Source organism: Drosophila arizonae, chromosome 2 (genome assembly GCF_054131065.1).
Source record: "Drosophila arizonae isolate 15081-1271.41 chromosome 2, UAZ_ARI_1.0, whole genome shotgun sequence".
In the NCBI taxonomy this organism is placed as follows: Eukaryota; Metazoa; Arthropoda; class Insecta; order Diptera; family Drosophilidae; genus Drosophila; species Drosophila arizonae.
Genome location: NC_142922.1, coordinates 18,081,249 through 18,109,019, shown reverse-complemented (window position 1 = coordinate 18,109,019; position 27,771 = coordinate 18,081,249). Strand labels below are relative to the sequence as shown.

General features: G+C 43.3%; 2 protein-coding genes across 4 annotated transcripts; both read right to left on the bottom strand.

The window, feature by feature from the left end:
• Window positions 1–69: 69 nt before the first annotated feature.
• On the bottom strand, window positions 70–818 carry LOC108608814 (uncharacterized). The gene has a single exon (XM_018000382.2). It carries the CDS (start codon window positions 816–818, stop codon window positions 132–134), a length of 687 nt encoding a protein of 228 aa, XP_017855871.1. The 3' UTR covers window positions 70–131.
• svp (COUP transcription factor 2) lies at window positions 70–27,771 on the bottom strand. Of its 3 annotated transcripts, XM_018000380.2 has the most exons (5): window positions 26,160–27,540; window positions 15,338–15,487; window positions 9,216–9,767; window positions 1,324–1,481; window positions 70–1,175 (listed from the first exon to the last, which is right to left on the bottom strand). In XM_018000380.2, exons 1-5 carry the CDS (start codon window positions 26,800–26,802, stop codon window positions 1,059–1,061), a joined length of 1,620 nt encoding a protein of 539 aa, XP_017855869.1. In that variant the 5' UTR covers window positions 26,803–27,540; the 3' UTR covers window positions 70–1,058. The 3 variants fall into 3 exon arrangements, 2 of the variants coding, with proteins under 2 accessions (XP_017855869.1, XP_089317805.1); XR_016268461.1 differs by lacking the exons at window positions 70–1,175; window positions 1,324–1,481 and adding an exon at window positions 4,134–6,851 and having other exon boundaries at window positions 7,039–9,767; window positions 26,160–27,771; XM_089461679.1 differs by lacking the exons at window positions 70–1,175; window positions 1,324–1,481 and having other exon boundaries at window positions 4,134–9,767; window positions 26,160–27,771.

The window sequence follows — 27,771 nt, the reverse complement described above, 5'->3', positions numbered from 1 at the left end:
CAACTAAAGGAGATTTTAAAACAATTAAGCTACACGATTCTTTTTTTTTTTTACATTTTTCATTAGAGATTTTTGTTGTTTTTGTTTTTTTTTTTTTTTTTTTTTTTTTTCAATATGCATAAATAATTACACTACTTGACATCCACAATGAGAGGAACTTCACTGATATCGATTAAATTTGGCGGCGATGGCAGCGACTGTTGCTGCTGCTCTTGCTGTTGCTGCTGCTCTTGCTGTTGCTGCTGGGCTGTCGCGACGGTCGTCGCTTTCGGTGTGGACGATGCCGATGACAGCGAGCCCGCTGACGACGAGGACGAGGAGGCGGGGGCCGTGACCGCTGCCGTGGCCAGTTGCTCATGGCTGTTGCTGTTGCTGTTGCTATTGCTGCTGCTGTTGCTGTTGCTGTTGCTGCTGCTGGCCAGCAGCAGTCGCTGGTGGTGTTGTTGCAGGCACTGATTTGCATTGACAGCGGCCGCGGCCATCATCATAGTCGCAGCATCGCAGTAATTAGACAGCATTGTTGTTGTGTTCACTGCCGCTGGCATCGTTGTTGTTGTTGCAATTGCTGCTGCCGCTGCGGCTGCGGTTGCTGGTGTCACATATGCAGCAGCCGCTGTTGCATTGGCCATATAATCGTTGCTGTAGCCGGCGCCAAGCAAACCGCTGGAGCTCATGTTGCTGTTGTTGTTGCTGCCGTTGATGTTGTTGCTGTTGCTGTTGCTGTTGCTGTTGGTGTAGTTGCTGATTTGCTGCTGATTGCAAACGCTGTGGATGCTGTTGCCGCAGTTGTTGCCGCCGTTGCCATATGTTGCATGCATGGCAGCAACATTGCTGTGTTCGTGGCTGTGATTGCCAGCAACAGCAATGCCCCCACAGCCACCGCCAATGACGCCGCCAATGTTGCTGTTGCTGTTACCGTTGCTGTTGCTGTTGCTGTTGCTAGTGATGTTGTTGCAGGGATTGATGTTGAGCGTAGTGCTGCTATGATTGGCTGCCACAGCGGCCGCCACAGCTGCGGCTGATGATCAAGTTGTTGTCAATTGGCGCCACATTGTGTGTCACATCGAAGGCAGATAGGGCCAAGAGAAACTGTTGCCGCTCAGCAGCATGTCGCGTATCAGTGTTTCGATTGGCGTTTTGCCGACTAGACGCACAAAAAACAACTGCTCAATGACCTGGTTAATTGAAAAGACAAAAGGAAAAACAGAATAGAAAATGTGCATAAGTATTGCTGCTAAAAAATTGAGGCATAGCTCGAGCTCAATTATTATAATTTAATCTATATTCTAATCTGTCACAGATTATTCATCAGACTCTACTTACTTGTGAGGAGACGGTGCGTAACGATGGCAATCTGAGTAGCAATTTGCCGAACCTCGTGGGTTGATTGGGATACTGCGTTCTACAATACTCCTCCAGGGCGCACTGAGACTTCTCTTGCAGGGATTCAATGTGTGTCACATCCGACAGACCGCACGCATCTAAAAAAATATAATAAGAAACATTCATTTAATATTGAAAACCTCGAGCTACGAGCAATTCCCTATAGAGGCAAATGGTCTGTGAGCCTATGCAGTTCACCTGGTGCTTGTCGCGAAATACGTATCCAGCGAATGGGTTTCCAGCGTCAGCTTAAGGCCACGCCCACACACAACAACATCAATAATAATAATAATAACTGTAGCTAGAAAATGGCACATGACGGAATTACGTCACTCACATGATTTATGTCCAATTGAGGACTTGGACTCAAAGTCGAACAAGAGGCCGTTTAATTAAATTTACGAAAATTAAACTGAACGGCAACGCCCCTCTAGACAAAGGCCATAAACAAGACGCATGGACGCAGAGGGGGCTGGGGGTGTGGCTGAGGGGATTTCTTCTCTGTGTTGTTGACTAGTTGTTAGAGCTAAAGACATTGCGCATACGCAGCGTGTGCCGTCACGTGTTAATTGCCAGCGACACAAAAGTTTGCTTATCAATATATACTCGTGTGTGTATCTATGCCTGTTTTCAAGTATTGCCGGACAACAACAAATTGTGCACACACGAGCTGTATATATATGTATAAATGTATATGTTTGTGGTGCTGCGCCTATTTGAAATTCAAATTAGACATCAGCACTTGTAAATTTGCATAGCTTGAAGTATTCTCAAATGGATGCTCATATTCCATTTACTTAATTAGTCAGCAAGCAAAAAGTATCTTTAGCTCAAAGCAACAAAATGTAAACATACATAAAGTATCTTTTGCACATTACGCAAAATTTACAAGTGGCATTTATAACAGTTTCTCTTCTTCTTCTTTCCCTTCTTGTTGGCTGGCGCACAGCTGGTTTGCGGTTTAATGAATTGGCCATTTGGTGATTTTGGTGTTTTGGCCATCGCTGGGTGTCCAACTCGTCGTCAAACGTATCCGATTGCAGTGTGAATTCAAAGTTGAAGTCGAATTTGAATTTGAATTCGAATTTGATTGCATTGCATTGCATTGCAAAATGCCAGCTATGGGACGTAATGTGTCGTTTAAACGTCTCGCATTTCAGCTCTTTGAATTTCATTATGCATTTGGATTGGTCGTCGCTGTAGCTGTCTTTAGCTGCACGCAAGCCCACTTCTGCTTGCCAGCTGTCAATGGAAAGCCAATACATTGAGCCAAAATGTAAAATGAGTCAAACAAATTGGCAATAGGTTCATTAGAGTTAACTCCTCTGGTGGCAAAACTAACTGATCGCTAACATATTCGCGCTTATGCGATTAAAATTTGCTATAGTCGTTTGAGCAGCTCATAAAGATATGCGGCGATATATTTAGCGGGAGTTAAAAAATGTAGCTATTGATCTTCTATGCAGACTAATGCATAGATAACTCTGAAATATATTGGTGCTTTGGTTTCTTAATACTTAAATTACTTCAATATTTAAATTATTTCATTTAATGAAGTGCTAAAAGTTCCAATTATTAAATTATTTTATAAGGTCTTAGCTCATAATATTCTCCCAGAATTGAATTTAGAATACCTAATTGTTGTCCTGAGGAAAACTTAAGCTGAGCTAAAAATCATTATTTTTTTTAAATATTAAATATTGCAATATACATTCATAAACTTAAATTTAATTAATTTTCTCTAATATAAATTTTGTTTTTTTTTTTTTTAATTAAAATTTATTCATTTATGAATCTGTATAAACAGTCGATACATGCCTCTGCATTGTAAAGTGCAATAATAAACAAATTTAAAATTCTTAAAAAATGTTTACATGCATTTAACTAGTTTTCTGTCGTTTGCTAAGTGAATAGTCAAGCTTTAATATGCCGCAAAACTGAATAAATATCAATAAAAAAAATTGCATATAAATTCAAGGAATTTTGAGCTGAGTCACGGTGCAGTAAGTAAGTAATTTAGCGAGACGGCAAAATGCAGCGGGACTGTGACAAGTAAGAAAACTCTCCATGCTGCACGCTCGGCTTTCATTTAGGCCATTTCCAGTTCCAGGCCCACAAAGTAAACAAATCATAAACAAAGCTGAACGTTAACTGTGATGCTGGCTAAAAGGCAGCCTCCAGCCACACAATGCGCGTAAATCAAGATAAATGATTTGTCGCCAAAGGCAACAGAAATTCAATTAGCCATTATTAACCATTTCATTTCATAAACAACCAGCAACAACAACAACAACGGCCATTGGGCCAATAATCGTGAAGTTACAAATTAGATTTGGCCAGTTGGGATTGAAAAGCTGAGCGAATCATTTCACTTGGCCATGGTCAATAATTGTCAATTGACTTTGGCCATTAGGTTTTGATGATCCGGAGCCCAGGCACCGACAACGAATATCATAAAAGAAAACGAGTCCAGAGGACATGAGAAGCAGAGGACGAAGATGAAGAAGAAGAAGAAGCTGAACCAAAAATATCTGGCTACAATTCGAATCAATAAGCCAGTCAAGCACAAATTTTATTTTCATTGAAATGCAGCAGAAGACGACGGAGTGAAAGAAATTCCAGTTTGTGAATTTGGGCAAAAGAAATGCGGCCCGAAGCCGAAGCGGGCTGCAGCTTTCTCGGGCGTTTGCAACGGGCTGCGGCTATAACTATGGCTCAACTTGGCTTTGATTTTTTCGTTTTGGTTTTCGTTTTTGTATTTTTTTTTTTTTTTTTTTGGGCTTTTGGTTGGACCTCTGCCTGGGCTGCCTTCTGCGCAGTTACTAACTCAGCGCGGAGATCGTGACCGCGTGTTTTAAATGCATAATGACCGTAAAGTAGTTGATGTAACTACGTAACCGAATTGTGCTGCCAATAACAACAACAACAGCAACAATAACAGCAAATGCAGTTACAACAACATGCATATCGAATAAGGAGCAGATTTTGTTGTTGCTTTTTTTTGGTCACACAAGAACGTGGCACAGGCTCCGCCCCCTCCTCCCCCCATCCACAAATCGGACCAAAGTAAAGGTTAAGCTGTTTAACCAAAAATTATGAATTGCTGCATTATATTTTATTATATAGTTTTTATGGGCAGCAACTAGTACGTTGTTGGACTTCGTGTCTGCTTTTGGTAACAGTTATAACTTTATTTAGTTTTAATAAGCATTAGGAAAATGCAAGGGGGAAAATATACGGCAACAAGACAAATTCCCGCAGATATGGTTCGAGCCTTTGGGCTGGGTTCATGTGGGGTCAGCTATGAATTTATAATCGAGCGCCATTTGTAAGAGTTGTTGTTCGCCGAAAATTGACAAGAAATGCAACATAAAAGTGGCAGGTATTTGCTTGGTGACATAGTTCTGGAGGAGCTCACAGAAGAGGCGGAGAAATGGCTAAGTTGCAAGGGAGTGGTATATGAAATAGCACAATCATTCCTTTGCAAAGGGAAAGTATACCGAAATTGAGGTATGTAAATAAAATAAATATTTTGAAAATGAAATAAATTTATTTATATTATCTACACTTTTTTTTATATATTTCAAAAACCCTATAAAGCTCAGAATTAAGTAAATTTGTATAGAAGTTTCCTTTAAAAATTAAAACTTGCTCAGGAATTTTTAGAATATTTTTTAATAAAAAAAAATCGCCAAACATAACCTTTATTATAAAGTACATTCAATTGATATTGTTAGGCTAGACCTTAGCCTGTTTTGCCAAAGAAAATTGAATATCTCGACAGTTTGATCGAGGCTGAATCTTGTATCTAAGCTTAACTGATTGAACATTTCAGCTGTGAGCGAGTGGGTAAAAGAAAAGAGAGGTTAAGCTAAAACGCGCCCAAAAAATGATTCTGATCAAAGAGAGGTCTCAGTGTACGAAACTGTTAATTACAAGGCACAAAGGCACGTCTGTGGCAATTTTCGGAAAGTAGCGCAGGCGATCAATGAGCACCCACAAAACGATTTGGGCATCAGCAGAGAAAAACTCAGAGTCAGCCGCAGCCGCAGCCGCAGCCGCAGCCTCAGACACAGACATTGGCAGAGCCAAGGCGCAAAGGTTGGCCAGAGCTAAAACCAACACAAAATGTTGGTCAAAAAGTGTGGCTAAGACATGAAAGCTACAACTCTTAACAACTGCAACAAACGACAGCAATCAGGCAGCGAGCGTGTGGAGCAAGAGTGGAGCGGGTGGTGGTGCGATGCGGCAGTACATGGACGTGGCCACAACCAGATTGGAAGATGCACCACCGAGAGCTTGGGCAGACATGTCGTCAACGTGCCGCCGCCTGGCTGCAAGGCACCAGGCAGAAGATCTACTAAGTCTATACCCGGTATTTTACTACTGCGATCGTGTCTATCACCGAGGGGGGACAGAGCAGAGCTCAAGCGCTGCAGCGATTGATCGGCTGCAGTTTATGGACTCATGCAGCCAATTCAAATGCAATTGCGCTGCACAAGAGGCTGAGCTGGAGTCGAACTCGGAGTCGACGTAGAAGTCGAAGTTGGAGCCGCAGCTCAGGCAACACGAACTCGCGACGCCCCCTCACAATGGACCCCAGCCCAGAAAAGCCCAAAACTCGACACACACAGCGTTTTGGAAATTGGAAAATTATTTTCATGGCTATAGCTGTGGCTGTGGCTGTGGCTGTGGCTAGATCGAGCTGGACCTGGACCTGGCCGAGGAGCAGCCGTTGCGGCTTGTAAGTAAGCGACATAAACGAGTGTTGTATTAATGTTCATAATGTGGTATCTCGACGTCAATAAACGTCGCCAGCTACAAACGGGCGGGGGAGAGGGGACTCTGTGCTGTGTGCTGTGTGCAGTCAGTGTCGCAGATCGAGGACAGCTGCTTGACAAAACGAACGGGCCAAGCTGCTCACTCGCACACACACACACACACTCACGGGTGGCGTGTCGAAGGGGTAAAGCGGAGCTAAACTCCGCTTGAGTTGCAGTTGAATGCATCGCTGCATTATTTGGCCACTGTAAATGGACAATGGGCAGATAAGCGTGTCAGACAGAGCAACAGCTGCTCCATCGGCTCAGCCTCAACTTAGAGGGAAACTTAGACTTAGTTTAGCTTCTACTTAGCCTTAACTTAAATAAAATAAATATGCAGCGTTTATGGTTCAAACAGTTAATATTTGCATACAAATATTTTGAAATTTATTTCATTTGAAAACGAAAATAAATAAATAAATAAAAATAAGTTAAAAACAAACATTAACAAACATTAAAAATTAAGCCATGTGCCATATTAGTTGGAAAAGTTTAATATTTATGTAAATGCTTATTATATGGATGAATGGGTATATGCATGTGTGTGTGTTAGGCGTATAAGTGTGTGTGTTTGTTTCCAAAGTCCAGAGCGTGTGTGCCATATGTGTATATGTGTGCGTAGCTGCTTTTTGTGGTTTTTTGATGCTTTTGTTTAGAAATAAAAATGCAAAATTAGTAAACGAAAAATATAAATCGAGTGCAGTTTAGAAATATATGAAAGCAGCTAGTAAATTTTTATTTTAAGATTCCAAACTAGCTGCTTTCATAGATTTCTATTTTATATAAATTGTCTTATGAATCGGTTATTATATTATGAAACTTTTTCAATTACCAATTCATAAACAATTTCCACTTTGCTCGAGACCTTAATCAGTAATTGTTTTTTATTTTTGTTTTTTTTTTTTTTTTTTTTTTTTTTTTTTTCTTTTTCATCATTTTAAGGTTTCGCAGCAAAAGAATATTTTTGTCTGAAATTTATAAACTTTTGTGTTCAGCAAAGGACAATCAATTCGTTTTAATACCATTGAGTCAATACAAATTTAATGATATTGAAACGAATTGATTGTATGAATATAAATATTTGGAAACAAAAAAATGAATAAAATAAAAAAATTAATAAATAAATAAAAATAAAAAGTTTTGAAAAAATTAAAAATCAGAAAGTAAAGAATTTTTTTTAATGTGAAAAATATGAAAAATAATTGTAAACAGGGAAAAAATTTCAAGACTTTCTAATTTTTTTTTACTTACTGAAATTAAAATTAGAAAGTAAAGAAATTTTTTTTTGAAAACACAAAAAATATAATATTAATGTAATAATTATTAAAAGCAACTAAAAATCAAAACAAAGACTATCAAACAGTTAAATAAGAAATAGATAAACAGAAAAGTAAATAATTCAATAAAAATATTTTCCGAAATATTAATTAGTATTTAAAAGCAGCTATGCAATTTTCTATGGTTGTTAAATATATTGAGTTTGTTCAAAATAATTTAAATAAATACTTTCAATTTTTGGAATTTTCGCTTGAAGCATTCATTCAATTGATTGCTCCAATCGAATCTACTGTGGAAACCGTTAATCAAAGTATCTTAAATTGAAGGTTAGTAACCAAGCCACAAATCGTTGTTAGTTCTCAACTAAACCGAAATAAATAAAAGAAAATAATTAAATGAAACGAAAAAAAAAAACGAAAAGGGCAAAAATAAAACGCTTAGAACTAGTTAACAACAGCTTAAAGAATTAGTAACAAATGGAATGAGTAAAAACACAGGTTAGGATTAATTTTTTGTTTAACAGCAACAGCAGCGTATATTCTCAACTTCTCTCTACTCCTCTCGCTTCAGCTTCTTCTATCTTTGTTCGTATGGATTTTTGGTAAAGTTGTTCGCTAAACTAGATTACGGCTAAAATAATTTAGGACTTAGACTAAGGCAATAAATACATAAGCAATAGGCACTAAATTTAACTTTACAGTAGATACATAGTTTAAGTACGGCATAGATAAATAGATAAGTTACAGTTACATAATCTAAGCCCAACGGTTTAGCTGGCTAAACTGAACAACTGAGATTCTTAAGGTGGGCGGGTGGCTAGGAGCTAGGGAGGCGGGATCTACAGCTGCCATCTACTGCCCGCTAGGCTGTATGGCGAATATCTATAGCTGGGACTGCCGAAGCTGGCGCCGCTGCCGCTGTGAGCAGCCGCTGCAGCCGCTGCCGCCGCCGCATGACTAACGCCGAACGGCGTGCTGTGATGGAACATATCAAAGGCCGAGCCGAAGGCGCTGCGCGGCGGCGTCTGATAGAACATGCCCGCCGGCGTCTGATATGCTCCAGCCAGCGAGCTGCTCGTGGCGGGGGCAACAGCGGATGCGGATGCGGAAGCAGTGGGTGAGGCATTGGCACTGGCATTGTGTGTGGATGAGGCGCTGTGGTGGGAGGGCTGGGTGGGCAGCGAGGCGCCCAGGCCACTGCTGTTGCCGCTCGAATCGCCACTGCTGCCGCCGCTGCCACCGCCGGCGTTGCCGTTGGAGCTGGCATACAGCGCGGTAAGCAGATCGACTTCAGCATGGGCATTGGCATTGGCATTGGCATTGGCACTGGACTTGGCGCAGCTGCTGAAAGCGCTGCCGGCAGAGGGCACAACGGGCACAGCAGGAGCAGCAGCACCTGGATCGCTCTTAGCTTGGCTGGCAGTCTGCGATGGCTGCTGCTGCTGGTTCTGGAGCTGTTGCTGGTGCTGCAACTGCAGCTGCTCTGCCTGCTGCACTGCGGCCTCAACGCCAGCCACGCTCTTCATGAAGGTCGCCAGGTGGATGGGCGCCTGCTGCAGGTGCGTCTCAAACTCTGAGCGATTCAGCTCATCGAGATGTTCGCGCACCACAGCAATGACGTCATCGTGGCTGCACTCAGCGGAGCTGCCAGCATCCACACGCCTGCCGAGCAGTGCTGAAACTTTGGTTAGCAGTGCGGGCACATCCTTGTACAGGATGTCCAGCAACTTACCGGTGGTGAAGAGCACAATGGCCTTGAGGCAGGAGTATTCGGCCGAGTCGACATGCAGCGCCTTCAGCTTCTCCACCTGCTCCTGGAAGATGCGTATGTGATCCATGAATGCAACCACGCGATCCGCCGCCATCGGCGAGGCGTGCAGGCCGGCGGCAGCCAGCAGCGGCGCCACATGCAGTGGCATCGAGCATTGGCTGGCATTCAGGACGAACAGCTCCGACCAGACAAGGCGCAGCAGTGCCACCTGATCGGTAACCTGCAGCTCCGGAAAGAAGGGTATGTTCTTGGCCCACTCGACGGCGGAGAAGAGCAGCCGTGCGGCCAGCTCGCAGATGTTGTCAATGCCCATGATATTGTTGGGCTGCAGGCACTGGCCGTAGCGGGATGTGGGGTACGGCTCGGCGCGCAGCAGCAGCGAGATGTAGGAACTGAGGTACGAGTGCCCATTGAAACCGGCCACGCCCATTGGATCGCCGTTGGCCAATTGATACTGGCCGTGCATGCCAGCTAGGCCGGGCTGTGTGGGCGGCACGCGGCCACGCTGAACAGCTGCAAAGAGTCAGAAAGAGAGAGAGAGAGAGAATTAGTATGTGAATCTGCATTAGGGAATGTATATGTATGCGTGTATGTGTAACTATGTATCTGTGTATCTCTGTATCTGTAGCCAAGTAATTCAATATGCGCGCTCTTTTGTGCGCTTATTTTGACCGCGACATCACACGCCACACAATGTTGCCCCATTCAGCGTTGTTGGCAAAGCTGCCACAACGCACAATGCCTATCGGGCACCTCAATCTCAGTCGCACTCTCCTAGACGCTGCGATGCCCTTTTGTTCAGCGGCCGACAACGTCATAAGATACTTTTCTCGGCTGCGACTACCTTGAGCCTACCCTGAAACCCTTTTCTTTATTTTCTTTTTTTTCTTCAACATAATTTCAATGTCGTTGTCCCTTGCAACCCCCTTGTTGCCACAACTGCTTAGATATGCAAATTCAACTAAATACTCTCAACGCATCTTTTAAGATACAACAGCACGTGAGAGTTTGTGTATGTGTGTGTGTTAAGCAAAATTTAAGCCTAAAATGTGTAAACAGAGCGAAAGCGAAAAGTTAGTCAAATGCCAGCCAACAGCTGTTCGAATCGAGCCCAAAAGCTCAGCTCAGGCGAGCATAGAAGCGAGACAGATGTGTGCGAAAGAGACAGACAAACCATTAGCTCTTCGAATGATGTAAGGGAAAGAGCTTTTACTTAGAGGTTGTGGTTAGACTTACTCAAAAGTTGCGCCCGAGCAAATCCTGTCATCAGAAAGAGAGACAGGTTATGAAAGAGAAAGAGAGAGATTGAGAGATTACTGTTTACGGAGTAGAGAGGCAAATGAAGACAAGAGCTGAGCCTTGTAAGCACTTAGAAGCTGAGCGGCATAGAAATGGGCCCAAAGGAAACTGAGTATGCAAGTCTACTAAGAATTATTACTAAGATAACTCCACATCAATTGACTATTATCAAGAATGAGATTCGATGATCTGAGATAGCTTCAATCCAACACGAAATTCATTAAGAATTGAAAGTTTTCATGAAAAACTCTGCTCTCAAGTCAAGTTGTTTTTAGGGTGCGCTCTTGGTATAGCCGCATGCCTAGTCTCTGAACTTTGAACTGCAAAGTTCCCTTGCATTAGTTATAGGTACAAAGTTACACCTGCATAGGTTCAAAACACAGCTCGAGACAATTTTTTAGGGGCTTGGCCAAACGCATTCGATACAAATATTATTTTATATAAATTTTTTTGTGGAAATAAAAAACAATGGAGCCTTGCGCGTTGATGCTTGAGTGTTGTTGGCAAATGTGGGTTAGCAAAGGCTTTTTTACACCTTCAAATATGAGGTACACACCTAGACGGAGTCATATGCACCACACCTAACCCCACTCGAGGAGCTGGCGCAACAGGCTGGGCTTCAATGGAAGTAATCAAAATAAAAATATCGCAAAAATGTTTGGCCCAAGGCGCTGAAAAGCAAATAAAGCCAAACATGATTATTGATCGGGCCAAGTGTTCGGCACAGCCATTGTCTAAGGCACACACACACACATGCACATGCACACACATACATACGCACACAGCTGTCTAGGCAAAAGTAACGTCTTTTGTTCAAGCGAAAAGCGAAAGCATTTTTGGTCAGCAGACAAATGAAAAATCCAAAGAGCAACATGCGGAGCGAGGAGCACTTGGACTAGGGTAGGGTATTTGTTTATTGCTTTACGCAAGCAATTAAGTGCACGAGGGGGTTGCAGAACCGGAACTGCCAAAGATTTGACCACTGTCCAGCGCCGGACGAGACAATTATTTATGAAATACATTTGCGTAATTTGCGCAGGCAAAGCACGGCTGATCCTCAACGGATCTACGCAGGCAGCCAGGCTGGCAGGCTGGCAGGCTGGTAGGCTGGCAGGCTAGTAGGCAGAAAGGGCAGAAGACGCTGCAAACCGGTCTCTCACTCATTCACTCTCTCTTGGAGTCTACGACCGTCGTCTCTGTCGCTCCTGTATAGTGGCTGAGCCGAGGCTTATTTATGCGCCTGGGAAAATATATATTCCACACTGACCACAGTGACTCAAAAACTTGCCAGACTGACCGCAACTGCAGCTCAGCGCAGCTCAGAGCAGATCAACTCCAACGACTTTAGCAGATAACGCAGCAGCCAGCAGCAGTAACGACAACAACAACAACAACAACAACAGCAACAACAATCCAAAACAAGAAGAGTGAGAAGAGTGAGTGAGTGGAGCAGCGGCGTCTGCTTGGCTTGATTACTTAATGAATGAATTCTGTGGGCCAGCACGTGCTCAAGTCTCTGCTGCGCTTTTGTTGCTCATTGTTTTGGAGGCCTCGCACTTATGTAATCGATAAACGATATACAAGTCATCACGGCAACAACACTCGAGCGCGTGTCCAAGTGGCTCGCAGCTAATTGTGGTCAAGTGGATAAAGTCTCTGACAGCCTCAATCCGTCCAAATCCGTGCCCCAAGGGCTCGATGCATCTGCGAAAATGCCATTTCCGGCCTCAGGTTCGAAAAGCCTTTCACTCTATGCAAATGCGCGCTTTGAGTATTTGCCTCGCTTTTAATTTAGTACTTCACGGTGGTTGTTGTTGCTGTTGTATAGAGTCTAAAAAGTAATTATAATTATACCTCCAAGCATTATTTTATTTTTTAAATATAAATATTCATAGTTGAAGTAAACTTTGATTTTATTTAAAATATATGTATATAATATAAAATATTATAAAATTTCAAAAGGGGATCCACAACGGATTTTCTATTAACAAAGTCCATATATTGTTTATTTGAATTTTCAATTTTGAGGTGTACCTATTTTATATTCAATCATAAGATGAAGATTCCTGATAATCCTACATCACATATCTCTCGATCAACCCACTGACTGAACAATGCCCACTTCAACCCTCGTTGCTGTAGCTTTGCGACCAGTTTCATCACTTCAAGTTCAATTTTTACTATAAATTCTTGTAGTTTTATTTCTTTTTGCTTGCCAAAGGAACAATTTATATAAAAAAGTGCTTTTATAAACAGAAATTAATTTCCCTGGCTCAACCCTTGGGCCGAAACAAGTTTCGGCTCAATTTGTTGTCCAGTTCGGTGACCCAACCTCAGCCCGGGTCCAGTCCAGCCCAGTCCACCCCGTCCAATTGACACTGCAATTTAATTAGAGCGACCTTCGTGCCTTGATTTTATGCGCTTTTTCGGGTTTTTCGCTGTAGAATTGCTTGACCAGGTCTGCCGAGGCATAACCTTTGTGCTGCTTTTATGCTAAGTAGCGCCCAAAAGGAAGGAGGAAAAAAAACGAAAGAAACGTACTGAAATTCTATGCAGAAAAGACATTTTCTCACGATTTCTCAGCTCTGATATAGGTTTTGGGCAATTGTGAACTAGTTTTTACGCAGAACTTGTACATTAGGAAATGCCATGTGGAGAAGGGGGCAAAAGGTGCTGAACTCTTTTGCGTTTTATTATGATGAAGTTGACAAGTTGTTGTCAGTGGCAGAGCTACAGGTAATCGCATGCTTAATGACCAAACAGGTAGCCCACACCTGGGTTCACAGCCCGCTTCATTAGCCACAAACAGCATTTGGTACTGGGCCTAGCCAGAGCTATGAAGAACGAACGTGAATTTAGACATGTGTATTTCATTTTTTGTTTTTTTTTTCTTGTTTTGGCTATAAGCAAATATTCGTTTAATATTTTCATTTGCGCAATAGCCGCGCTTAAATCAATGTTTAGATACATTTAATTACAATGGCGGTGTCTGTAGCTGCATTTTAATTGCCTCGTTCTTAACCCAAATCACTGCAGCAGCGACAACATCTGCTGTCGTCAGCAGCAGCAGCAGCAGCAGCAGCAGCAGCAGCAGCTATTAGCATTTTGCGAAAAACCTATCAATATTAGTGCAAATAATAACAGCTTTGTGCAGCAGCTGGACAGGTCTCTCTCGCTCTCTCGCTCTCTCTTTCTCAGTATATATATATGTATGTTTATAGAGACATATATATTAATATGTATATCTGCCGCCAGACAGTTGTTAATTGTTAATGCCGACAACTGCAACTAAGCAAGCGACCAAGCAGTCAAGCAGTCACCCAAGCCAGTCAGTCAGTCAATCAGTCAGTCAGTCAGTCATTCATTGATCGATTCACTGTGGCGTCTGTCAATTTGTCGTCGTTTGCCAATTTGTGGACAAAGCATTTGTGGCCCAGCTATGCCAAATATTTGCGCTGTTGCATGCTACCTTCGATTAAGTCAGCTCGTGCACTGCAAGAAATTACCGAAAATTTCTCATATACTTGACAGATTGCATATACTTTGCGTCTTCCTATTTAGCCAGCCCAGCTCTGTGATTAGGCTGTCAATGCTGCGGCTCGTTAGCCCATTATTTTCTGCCAGTGTATGCCACTAGATCTAATCGAATTAACTTTAATAAATCATTTGAGCCAGCGCCATGGACAGAAAAAAGTGTCGACACACAAATTACAATATCGAGCTAATTCCTAATTCAACTATTCAACTATTCATGCATTCAAGTATTCAAGTATTCCAACTGTTCGCGTATTCGATTATTCGAGTACTCGTGTATTTTTTTTTTTTTTTACTCATTCAGTTTTAATTATTAACCAACGAGCGAACAAGTTTGCATTTGATCTTTGGGGTCAATATGCTGCAGCCATAGCTTAATTGTTATTTTGTATACCCTGTGATCATAAAAGTGTGGCTAGCGGGCATGATGAGCCCATGCGAGAGCTGCTAACACAACTGTTTCTTGGATATGTTAAGCTGCCTATTTATAGGGTATGCTCTAGTTGATGTACCTTGTCGCATATGCTTGGCTCTTTGAGCTGGTTTCACTGTAGTTATGGAACTGGACTAAATGTCATGTGGAGTTTGATATGCAATGCAGTCCGACAATGAATGGATAGCTAATTGAGCGCTAGTCATATAATGTCATTAATAGACGGCAGTTATTAAGTTATTTAGAAGACTTTGATTAGGATTTCTAACAGTTCTGACAGTATAAGTCTTATGTAGATTTAGAGAAGACTGTAAATTTTATTAGTGCTAGCTTTTCTTGAGATAGGTACGACGAGTCTCGTGATATAACAGCTGTTTCTTGCGCGCTATTTTGAGGCATGACCCGTTTTTTCGCTAAGGTTCTTCGAGTTTCGGCCTATCATCAAGTGGCACATTCCTTGGCAGACCACTTGGCACTGCCGCAGCAGCCAAAGGAGAGCAGCCCACACTTGTCACTCGTGTGTTGAGTGCAAATTCGTAGCATCTGACATTTAGTTGTCCCATTTATTGGATCGCACGTAACCCACATGCGATACCAAATCAAATTTGAATTCGCTCGCAGTCTGTGCTCTACTTCCGTTTTGCAGTGTAGTTGCTGCTTGCTCTGAGTGCTCGCCTTCGGTCTCGGCGCATTTAATTTATTTATGTATTTGCCTCACTGTTTGACTTTTAATTGACCCACAGCCAATGCAAGAAATTTCGCTGATCACAGTATGGCTACATAGGTATACTATATGCGCTATATAGGGTGGACTTACCTTCGCGTCGCATGCCCATTTTGAGGCACTTTTTCAAGCGGCAATATTGGCATTGATTGCGATGATGCTGATCTATGGGACAGTTTCTGCTGCCCCGACACGAATATGTGAGATTGCGTCGCACGGAGCGCTTGAAGAACGATTTGCAGCCTGTAAAGATGGATGGTAAACAAATGAATAAATATATTCTAAGAACTGAAGAAAACTTGTTGTGAAGCATATTTGAAATTATCGAAATAAATGTGTATAAAGTATTCAAATAAAAGACAATGATCTATATAATGATGAAGAAATGATGAGTAACTTTGCACTCTACTGATTACTATAATATAGTATTATATTGTCTAAGATATTCCGATTCCTGAAACTCTTGACTCTTCTGTGTGCTTTTCTCTCGTAAACATCTTTATGATCTATCCAATATACAAATGCTAAATACTTCAAGCCTCGGCTACACCGCCAAATGCTTTGGAACAAGCGAAACAAATTCCATGGCACTTGAATCAAATGGAGCAAAAAAAGGGCAACAAGAATTGTTACCACTTGTAAAGCAAAGTATCCAAAAGCGCAGAACATGCCACCAAATGCGGCAAGTTGCGCTTCACTTCATGACACTCGCAGTTGTTAGTCCGATGCCATACGATGGCCTCCCTCCCCACCCCTCGCTCACTTGTTGGCCATGTCAATGGTCATGTTACACGTTTCATGGCTTAACGCCTTCCATAAAATTACCTTTAATGGCTTTCAATTAACAAAGTGTATCTGTGGGCACGAAGATACGACTGTCCCGGGCACTGTCCCAGGCACTGGCACTGGAGTAGCCAACAGGCTGTCGAAGAGGAGGCAGTGCCTCTTATATTGCTGGGCGGCTGCTGAATTTTAGTTTTTGGCTCCACGAATTTACTGTTAAGACTAAAGACTAGACAAGTTTGTTGTTGTAGCTATTGTTGTTGTTGCTGCTGTTGTTGTTGTGGGCAGCCATTAAGCACTCACTGATGTAGTTGGAGCCCGTCGCTTTGTTTACAAGCTGCATTGCAATTTGATGTCGCCATCCAGCTAAACATGTGTATCACTTGCGTTGCCCAGCTCCGCACAACATCTACCGCGCCCCACCTCCGCCCCCTTTCTATCTATCTTCTCTTAGCGTCAGCATCCTGCTGCTGATCCTGTTTGGCTGCGGGGGCCGCAGTTTAGGCCATGCCACACAAAATTTCTCACAATAACTCAAAACAATGGCATATGCTCATAAAATTCGTTTTAAGCTGTAAAATCATCATCAAACAAAATATGTTAGGCCCAGCCAGTCAGCCAGCCAGCCAGCCAGGCAGTCAGCCAGCCAGCACTGCAGTCACAGTCGCAGCCCAGTCTCGAGCTATGCGATCTGTGTGCTATAAAAGATTTCCAATGCGCACTCCTGCCCAAGCAGCCAAGGCACGGGGAGGCGCTCGGCGCAGCGACTGCGTTGCGATCGTGTGCACTAAAACGTGCCCAGGCACAGGCAACCTAAAGCTGCCTGTCCAAGTCGTTCAACAAATGCGCTATAGACGAGCTTTGAGCTGCATTGAAATGGGAATTGATCAGAGCTGAAGGTCTGACTGAGAAGCTGGCAAGCAGATTGTTTAATTTTGAAGAGAAAAGACACCAATTGGCTTGAAAGTGAGACTTAAATAGATATCAAAATCAAACGGAAAACTTTGATACAATTAAGATTGAGAATCAGATGCATAGATATGTATATAGCAAAAGTGTCAATACTATGCCTTTTACTGGTAAGCAAAATATTAATAATAATATATATATCGTCCGATAATATGTTGGATCTGCGAGTAGCTCCATTTAATATGAGAAGGGCATGCGGCAGTGTCTCAGCTGGCAAGGCAAACGTTGGCCTCACACGCCGCGCTAGACAAGCCCAAGATGCAACTGAAAGGCATCTAGGAAATATACACATACTCACACACACACACACACACTTATAGAGAGAGACACACACACACACACACATGTACATGCACACACTTAAGCTTTTACACCATATGATCTACGAATAACGATATTGTACCGAGTCACGATTTCTGCACAAAACGTACCGTTGCCTGTGCCTCTTTGCGACTGGCTGTGGCTCTCGTTGTTGCCGCTGCTTGGCGGGAGGGAGGGAGGTAGCGAGGTACGGGCCGGACAGGCATAGGCCTGGTCGTGGTACCTACGGCGGGCGACCAGGCGCTGCCCATATGCGCATATCGCGGCTTTATCTGGAGCTCAGACGATGCGAAAGCTGCGCCGTGTCGTTATTGATGAAGATACGAGCAGAAGCATTCAGCTATGAGCCAAAAGATACCGTAAGCCTAGGCAGAGAGCGGGCAGCTGGGAGGGCGGGCGATGCTGGCATATCATGTTATATCAATAATCGCAAAAGGGTGGAGCGAGCAAGCGAGCGAGAGAGGGAGAGAGAGAGATGCAGATTTAGATACGGATGCAGATGCAGCGAGTACAGATGAAGATGCAGTTGTGAAGCTGTGAAGGTGTAAGGCCCAAAAAGTCATTTCGAGTGGAGTATAGAGGAGTCTGCCGCCCACCCCCACTGCCAGCCGCCTGGGAAGCCCTAGAGCTGATTGGCTCTCCGGGCCTTGCTATGGCTTCGAAATGTATCTCATAAGTGCAGACAGTTTAGTTATAAGCCAGGCGCACTTTGCGGTAGTTTCAATTACGCTTCGGCTTAATTGCCGGCCTGCGGCGAAGGTGTAGGACGGGGGGCGGCGGAGCGGCGGGTGTTGGTAGCTACTCGCGTGCGCTACGCGCCATAAAGCGTTCAATACAGTTAGACTTCCAAGAACAACAGCTAAGCTCAAGCGTTCGTTCTATTAATTGAACTTCCTGCAATGTGTGCGAAAACAGCACGATATCAACCGACCCCCATCAGCCCCTCACTGCTCCGCTCACTGCTAGCGTGACCATGGCCATGGGTGCCCGTTGATGGCCCCTGCCCCCTCCCCTCCTCCCCTCATAAATGAAAGTGCAGACTTTTGCCGCTTGGCCGCTTCAATTTGAAGCGTGAAATTGGTTTGGGCCACAGCGAGCGAGCACACATGACCAACTGTTAATGAGTGCATATGAGTGTCGCTACGAGTACTGTGAGTGTCTATTCGAACATTATTCGATTGCCAAAACAAGCCCCAGTGTATTTTGGCCAATTGCAGAGGTTTTGGCGGTCGGTCAATGCACCGTTGCGCAGAAGTGTAACACACACACACACACAGCGAGTCGATAGCACCGGCCAGACGCCGCCCCATTGTCGGCTCATTTTCTAATTATTAATACACACACACACACACACACAGCTAGAGTACACAGCTAGAGAGCCATCATTAAGTCGCAATAATTAAATGTTAAGCTTACATGTGCAGGCTGCTAGTTCAAGTAATTAGCACAGCGGCTCAAGACTTGCTGGCTAGAGATGAGCGTGGGCTCGTGACACGAGCGAGATCAAAGTATTATGGAGTAGGCAAATGAACTAATGGCATTACGAATTGTAGAAAGTGGAATACTTTCAGTGTTGGTAAATCGTAAATAAATAAATTTGTTAGTTTTACTATGCGATTTCTAGTTGAAAACAATTCGACACGCTCTCCTCTCTAGGGCAGTCTGGCTAAACTGATGACTGAGATTGAGCCGGCGGCAAAGCCAAAGCGCTGCAAACGCTAGACAAAGTATCTGGAGTACAACCGAAACATAATTGCAGACCCAGACACGAACCGCAAAATGTTTTAACTTGCATGCACTTCGAGTATCTACAAAATGCACTGATTATGAACGCGCTTGAACTTCGCGAGGCGGAAGCTCAGTTTCAATTGCTGCTGCTGCTGTGCAGGTGCCCCACAGCTGATTACCTGGCAACAGGTAACAGCAGGCAATGCCATACGGGGTTGACATTGCTATAAGCCAGCGGGGTTTATAGCTCGATATAGGTCAATGGTAACGATTGTTGTGGGAAGCTGAGAGCTGAGAGCTGAGAGCTGTAACTGCGGCTGCCGCTGCTGCAATTGAAGAACTCTCCACTTAATGAAAATGCTGCTCAGACTGAGTCAATTGCAAATTGGTTACAGTTGGTTTCTGGCCTCGTTACTTTCGGAGTAGATACGAATTTAAAATTGGAAAAAAAAGAAACTTATTAATGTGAACTGAGATAAGGCTGATGAGCTATAGATACACGTTAAGGGAATGCATTAACTCATTTCGGTAGAAAGTCAGCATCGACTCAGCTAATGAGAATCTCCTAGAGAGGCGATGGAATGTTTAGCATTTGCATTTGGGCACATTTGGAGGTACTTATATCAGAAATTCTTGTGGCTTCTTGAGGCCTGGGCACAGATATTTATGCTGTTGAGCCAACTGCAGACGCAAACCCGTTTTCTTAGCCCACAATTTGCGTACATTAGGTACGTCTAGGCAGCGTCTTGGCCCATATGCCACCATATGCAGAGCAATTCGCACGTTGCCAACGCCAACGAGAACAACAACAGCAGTTGCTGCTGCTGCTGCTGCTGCTGCTGCAACAACAAAAGGCCGCCAGAGTCTTGGCGAAAATAAAGATAAGCGATTTAGCTTTGATTTAACTGATGCTATGTGAAGTTATGCGCAGCCGAAAGTCTCTATGGGAAGTGGCGCGGCCAAAGCCCAGTTCGAGGCCCGGCTCAGGTCCGAGTCATGTAGCTGGGCAGCAACAACAACAACAACAACAGCGGCAGCGACAGCGACAGCAACTGCGAGACATTTGGCGATAAGAGCGGCTATATTGCAGCGGCGTTGCTGCACTATTAAAGCGGCTACGCCGCGGGGCATGTCGTCATGTTGCAAGTGCATATGGAGGATGCCACGGAACGTGCACAGCTGAGGCAAAGGGCACGGCAAGCGAGTTCGGAGTTAGTCGAATATACACACACACATACATACACAGATATATTTGTGGAAGGGCCATGCTGCAGCTGATCGATTAGCCAGGTTAGCTGCAAACGAAAATTGCGCATGAAGTGGCAACAACTGTGTCTGCGGCATGTTGCACGTTGCCCCTGGCTGAGCGGCGGCTGTAGCTTAACATAATTAATTAAACCGTTACATTATAAAGCGGATCAAGTCGCTCGCTAGTTCACGATTTTTCCGCTCGAGACAATGGGCCAGGGGCAGGGACAGGGGCAGGGGCAGGGGCTAGTTTACGAAATCGCTTCGTGTCAGGATGCATTTTTTGCGCCTCATTTGGCAGAGAGACGAGGCACAGTTGCAACTGCAACTTCAACTGCAACTGCAACTGCAACTGCATTTGCAACTGTGGCAGCAGCTTTATTGGCTTTAACTTGGCTTCTAAGTACAACGATTTGTACTACAAGTCGGCGCTTAATGATTACAATGTCTGCCCTCAGTTGTTGTTATTGTTGTTGTTAATGTTGTTGTTGTTGTTTTGGCTGTTTGTTTTGTCTTTGCACAAAATCTGTTTACAATTAAGTTTCGTATTCGACGCGATTTCGCTGTTGCTTTTTAATGAAGGGCTGGCGCTTGTGCCAAATATTTTCCAATACCAGAGAAATAAAAACAACAAGGAATACAGGCCAAGCTCTGGCAGCTCATTAATGTTGACAAAGAGTTGAGTATTGCTCCACAGCTTCAGATTAGAGCCCACCAGAAAACCACAAAAAAAAAAAAAAAAAAAAAAACAGACTATAAATATTCAATTTTTTGCCTTCAGCTACCTCACAATTTTTATGGCCACAACGAAATAAGAGTTGAGCCAAGAGTCTGCTGAGGGGAGGGCACGTAAATCATGCCAAATCGCACGGAAGTTATAAATGTTTATCATGCAGCGATTTATATGCACTCATAATAAATGATATGGGGGCTTAATTCAACGAACCCCATCTCTTTCACTCTCACTCTCACTCCCACTCTCTGCCTGTGTGTCTGTCTGTGGCTCGAAATGAATGCAAATTTAATACAAGCTTCGATATTTATTAAGCTTTTCGTTACTAATTAATAAGTAAAATACGCTGTTTTTGTGGCGGGCGTCGCTGCCACGCCCCCACAAGCCGAAAAGGCTGCAACGCCATAAATTGCAGCCACGAAAAACACATCTGAAAAATGCGCAGTGGGCGTTCTTAATTTTTTTTGCAATCGTATTTACTTTGTTGCTCTTACTTTTGTTTTTACTTTTTGATTTTAGTTGATTTTTACTTTGTTTTGTTTTTATTTTTTGGGGCAACGAGTGGACAGCTAATTGATTTATGTGCGCCTTTTGTTAAAGCTCAGCGACCGAGTCTACCAACTGGAATTTTCATATAATTTATTGAAGGCGCTGCGAGCCAAAAAGTGCTCGAGCTGAAGCGCCATTTCGAATATTTTTCCTAAACCGTTGCGAGGTGAAAAACTGAAAAGCCATAAATATATTTCGTATGCCAATCAATTTAATTATTGGCGTCACAATCTGGTTGGCATCTTTGATATCAAAGGAATCAGACAAAGAATTGCTCAAAAGACTTTTCACATTTGATTTCAACTGAAACAGTTTTCCACAGACTTATCGCGGATTTTCCACAATTCTGAGTGGATTTTGAATGGAATAAATATACGAATATTATATATTACCCAAGTCTTTAATCATATTAGAAACTCTCACTCAAATTTCAGCCCTATCCCATATTCATGCTCACTTCTCCATGAGAAAAAGTATTTCCTTATTTTTTTGTTTTTTTTTTTTTTTTTTTCTTTTGCTGAATGCAATTTACAATTATTTCGTCTTTTTCTTTTGCATATGGAACGAAATTTGTGCTAAATGCTTTATTTGCCTACAGCATAATGAAGTGAATTAAAAAGCCACACATGTTGTTCAGCAAATTTCTTCAAAAGGAAACGCTCATCCCACAGCCAGCACACAATAACAACAACAGCAAAGGAAAAAGATCTCTTCGGACAGATACAAGATACAAACGCACAATGATGACTTTGGACAAGCATAAAGCATAAACTGTGACATTGTCAACATCAAAAATTGTTGTTTTTTTTTTTTTTTTTTTTTACGAACTTTTCGACAACGAACGAACAGAAGGAACGAACGAGAATCCGCTTGACCACATATGAATTTTTGAGTTTGGGCTGCGCTTTAATTGCGGGAACGTGGGAAACTATTTAAATGGGCTGACATCAAACGCTGCCTCCTGCGCATTGCGCATTGCGCAAAATGTTAATGTGGCCCACAGCGCTGGGTTGACAAAGTATCTGTGTGTCTTCGTATCTTTGAGATACATTCGCAGCGAGCTCTAATGCAAGTCGCTCGCGCTTAACAATTAGACAAGCGCCAGCCTGTCGTATTTTTATATTATTTACTAGCTTTTCCTTGCATTTTCTTAAAGAGTTTTCTCTGCACTGCGCTGGCTGATGTTTATGTGGCATTTAATTAATTGCATGCCAGCTACTTAGATGTTGCAGTAATTTTTCATAAAATTTATTTGTCATTTTCATGTGGGGCAGCAGATAAATCAACTTAATTAGCTTTTGACATGGGCGCTAAGATAACTCTTCAAGCAATAAATAAACGCAGCACAATTTGCAATGCAAAAGGTGTGTACGTCTCAGCAAAGTTCTTGGAAAGCTGCAGCAGCCATAAGAGTGAAACAACTGTGAAAAAAAAGCTCAAGTATTGCCTACTAATAGCCATGACAAATAGCTATATTAATGGGGGAGCAGGAGGCGTGCGGCTGTCTCTGTATGTGTGTGTGTGTGTGTGTGTGTGTGTGTGTGTGTGTGTGTGTTGTTGATGTTGCATTAGAGCGAGGCACTCATCATTAATATTATCAGTCGGCTGATATCAGCGCACATTTTTCAACAGGAGTTTGAGCCGTGACTTTTTAGCCAAAAAGGTTAGCCAGCCGAGTTACAAAAACAAAATACTGAGTGGGGAACTGATATTGCTTAAGGTATGCCAAAATCGCCTACAAATTGAAGAAGCAGCTGTGTGCAAAATCAAACAAGTTGGACACAGCAAACCTAAAGGACTGAGGGGTTAGGGTTCAAGGCACAGATACACACACAAGCACACATACGCATAAGCATAGGCTACAATTAATCTTGAGACGTGAAGGGGGTTGCCTTTTGGAATACATTTCACATACTGCGCCCTGCCACCGGACAGAGCGGGAAGCACAGTGAGACAGACTGGCAGGCAGACAGAGCGACAGACAGACAAGTGAGACAGCGGCGAGAAAACGAGTTGGGCCAAGTATCTGCAAGTACGTGTAGCTCAGCTTTTGGAAGTGAATCAGCTGAAAGGACGCAAACGGCGCACATTATGGCATTTTGAAGGCAAAGCAAGACAGAGTGAAGGAGAGAGGGAGAGAGGGAGAGAGAGGGGCGAGCGGAGAGTGAGCTGTAAAGAGAGCGCTCACATAACGCATAACTGGCAATGATATGCGTCTAAGCGCTTTACTATTTATTTTCGAAAAAAAGAAAAACAAAAAACATTCTCGCAGCGAGACTTGAGAGACTTGCATAGAACAAAATAGATTGCTATCGTGGCAACATCATCAGCAGCAGTTGGAGCAGCAGCAGCGCCCCCAAAAGATATACAACAACAACAGCAACAACAGCCAAAGCAACAGCAGATACATGTATCTGTTAGCTACATGCATGGCAACATGCGGCTGGCAGCAAACACCTTCAGAATGCAGCGAGGCGGTCACTGAGCCACATTTTTTGATTGTTGTTGTTGTAGCTGTTGCTATTCTAGTTGTCTTTGTTGTTGTTGTTGTTGTTGCTGCTGCGCATGCGTACAAAATGCTGGGTGATTAATAATAATAAAAGCGCCTACAATGCATAGTACAGTGGTTGCAGCTGCGCAATGTATCTGTGAGATACTTTTTATTATGCGCCGTTGATAAGAAGAGCTGAGGGCAGTTGATGGCTTGATAAATGTGTGTTTAAGCTTAAGCTAAACATTAATTAATTAAGAAAGCTCGGCTTGAATATTTTTAGAAAATCTATTTAAGAATTTCATTGAATGAATTTTTAAAGAACTGAAACCTAAAATAATAAAACAAATTTATGTTTATAAAACTTGAATTTAATTATAATTGTATCATAATGAATTTCAATATTCTTAGAACTCAAAATTAAAAGTTCTCATTACTTTTGCTAGTTTTTCGCCAAGCTCAACCACTGTGCGCATGTAGATACGCTCCGCAGCTGTAATTTCTCTCTGACTAAAAGCAGAACATTTGAAGAGATACGAATATGACAAGTTCAGCCTGGCTGTTGTACTAAATGCCAGCGCTGCGTGCAGCGTTAATCTAAACTCATGAGTGCAGTTTTTTGCCCCACAGCTGAAGTACCTACACCCTGGCCGCCGTCGCTCTCCCTCTCCCTCTCCCTCTCTCTCTCTCTCTCTCTTTCTTTTTGCAGTCCCTCTGCCAACTGGCATCTCGACCAGGTCTAAGACAATAAAAAGGTGGGCGCTTCATTTAGCGGCCACAGCCGCCACAATTTGCATGTTTGCACAACAATTGTTTGGCTTGCTACAAAAGCGCGCACCGTATTTTATTTAGATAATAATAATTTTTTCCACTCGTTCTTTTTTTTTCATTTTTTGTTTTTATTTTTTATCTAGCGATAAGCGAGTCGAGTGGAGATGCGTGCGCGGGATCGCGGCAAGTTTGCTGTGTTGTAACGGCGTTTTGACCAGCCCAAAGTATCTTACATAATACGCAGCTCAAGTGGCGGCTGCTTTTTTTGAGATATTTTCTGCGAAAAATTTCATATGCAAAAGTAGCTGAGATTGCGAGGGACTCTCAGGCGATATTTAAATACAAAAGTATCTGGAAGCTGGCTAATGCAAAGATAGCTTTGCGTTGATACTAGTCAAAAGATACAAAAGTATCTGAGCTAGACTTGGATGTTGGAAATACAGTGAAAACTAAAAATATATAAATTGTTTTCTTTTTTTTACTATCTTTATCTTACTTTAAGTAATTGTAACTGTAACTGTACTTGAATAATATTATTTGTTAAGTAATTTTAGTAGCCGCAAAAGTATCTTTATGGCTGAGATTGTGTAAATGCATCTAATTAAAGTTTTTGTCTAACAACAAGCAGAATATTAGTGGCACAGTGGTAACTGGCTACAGCAGAAGGCAGATTCTATGATCATATAGTGAAGGGTTGTTAAGATACAAAATAATCTTTTTACGCAATATTTATGGTTTTGACTCAGACTTGCAGCAGGTACAGTAAATACACGCTATTAGATGAGGATATACACAAATAACTGCAGCACAGTTTGCTTGCCAAATCAGCTATGTCTGAGATACAAAAGTATCTTTTGCGTATTGCAACAATAGCTCAGCTCAGTTAGCGTGGGCTTTGTACCAACTAGCTAAATCAAATTGGAATTCTCACATGAGCACACAACCAGGTGTGGACTGCTTGTGTTTTCGTAAACAGTTAGCAAAGTAACTGAGACTGTTGTCATTCGTCGAGCCTCGCTCCCTGCACACCCACCTCAGGCAGCTGGCCAACTTGTCTCACATCACCGAATTTTATTGCCAACTCATCAAACTGCCATAATTCACAGTAACTGTCAAGATCAGCACGCTTTTGAGTAGTTGGCGAGTCTGCGAGCTGAGCTGCCAGCCAAACTATCTGAGGCCCAAACATTTCTGTTCAGTCATCATCGCTGCAGATCCACTCGGAGTGGGGCAGCGCTGGCGAAGCCACAATTGAAATCAACTGTCGACTGGCAGTCAATGGATATCTGGCGATTACAATTAGGCCCGGCTGGGGTACTCACCTTCACAGGTAAATTGTCCGTAGTGCTTGCCGGAGCTCTTGTCGCCGCAGACGACGCACTCGATGTTCTGTTTGGAGTCGATCTGGGAGCCGCTGTTGCTGCTCTGGGAGTGGGAGCTGTTGGCCTGGGAGCTGGGCGTGGTGCTGCCGCCGTTGTTGCCGCCCGCCGAGCCGCCCAGGCAGCTGGCCGACTGTGAGCCCTTGATGATGGGCACCAGATCCACCGAGCCGTGGCCGGACTGGCCGCCGCTTGTGTGATGGCCGGACGTGGAGCCGCTGCCATTGGCGCTGGGCAAGCTGGAGAGATCCTCCTTGATGACGTGATGCGTGCTTTGGTTGATGTTCGCCGTGGAGGCGGTCAAGCCGGACAGATCCTGCTTGATGCCCGACGACTGTTGGCTGGCCACGCTGCTGGGCGTGGTGCCACCACCGTTGCCGCCCCCACTTGTGTTGGTGCCCGCCAGCGAGCCGGGTCCGGCCGAGGCGTGCAGATGGCCACCCAAATTGGGATCATGCCAGGCACTGTGCGGCGGCACGCCCAGCGTCATGGAGCGCGACAGGCCCAGATCGAAGGCCGACAGCTCGGCGCCGGACTGCGGCCGCGGGTTGAAGAAGCCGGGAGCCGTGGACGGGGAGGCGCACATGACGCCGCCACCGTACACGCTCAGGGAATTGTGCGTAATAATTTTGGCGGCCGGATCGGAACACGTGGAATAACCGCTGGAATACACTTTGCACGGACTTTCCACGCCCAAAACGCAGTAAAGTCACCAAAACAACTTCTTTCCAAAAATTGCTTTCAATATTTTTCCTAAATATTTTTGTTTCACACTTTTTGGGCAGAGTATTTTCTGGGCATAAATATTTTTTAAAGAAATTCTTTTCGAATTCAATTTTGTTGTTAATTATTTTCTTTTTGATCTGCACATTTTACACAAAGCACTTTCTGTGGTTTTTCAATTTTCAATTTATTTTTAATATTTTGTAAATATTTCTTTATTTTTTTATTTCAAAAATTTATTTCGTTATTTCACGCACACGATTTAAAATTTTTGCGACTTGTTGAAATATTTAATTTCATTTGATTTAATTTTTTGAAGATATCTTTAATTTGTTTGCTCGCCTTTGCGCTGCACTTTGATTTTCTCATATATGTGTACATATATATTTATTTCGATTGTAATATATTTGAAAGAAAATTCAAAAATTTTTCTATCTTGTGTGGAAAATGCGCGTCATGCGAGCAGCGAAATCTCAGCTGTTCTCGTAAGGCCTTTTAGAGCCTGACTGGCAAAACATTCGTGGCAAAAGGTACACGACCCGACCCGACTCGACCGTTTCGACCTAACGACACATCACACAAATCTCTCTCATTCCACCACAGATACAGAGATATACAGCAACAGCAACTGCACCCCGGCGACTGTGTCTACTCTATTGCTGCACTGTTCGCGCTCACGGCGACCCAATGGCCTGCCCGCAATTGAGTGGAAATCTTCGCTCGCACTCGCACTCGCACTGATACTGGCGCTCGCGCTCGGCAAGAGCGAGCACTCTGCTCTCTTTGGTGGCGGGGCAAGACCTTCGATGCGTTTGGCTGATTTGCTCAGCGG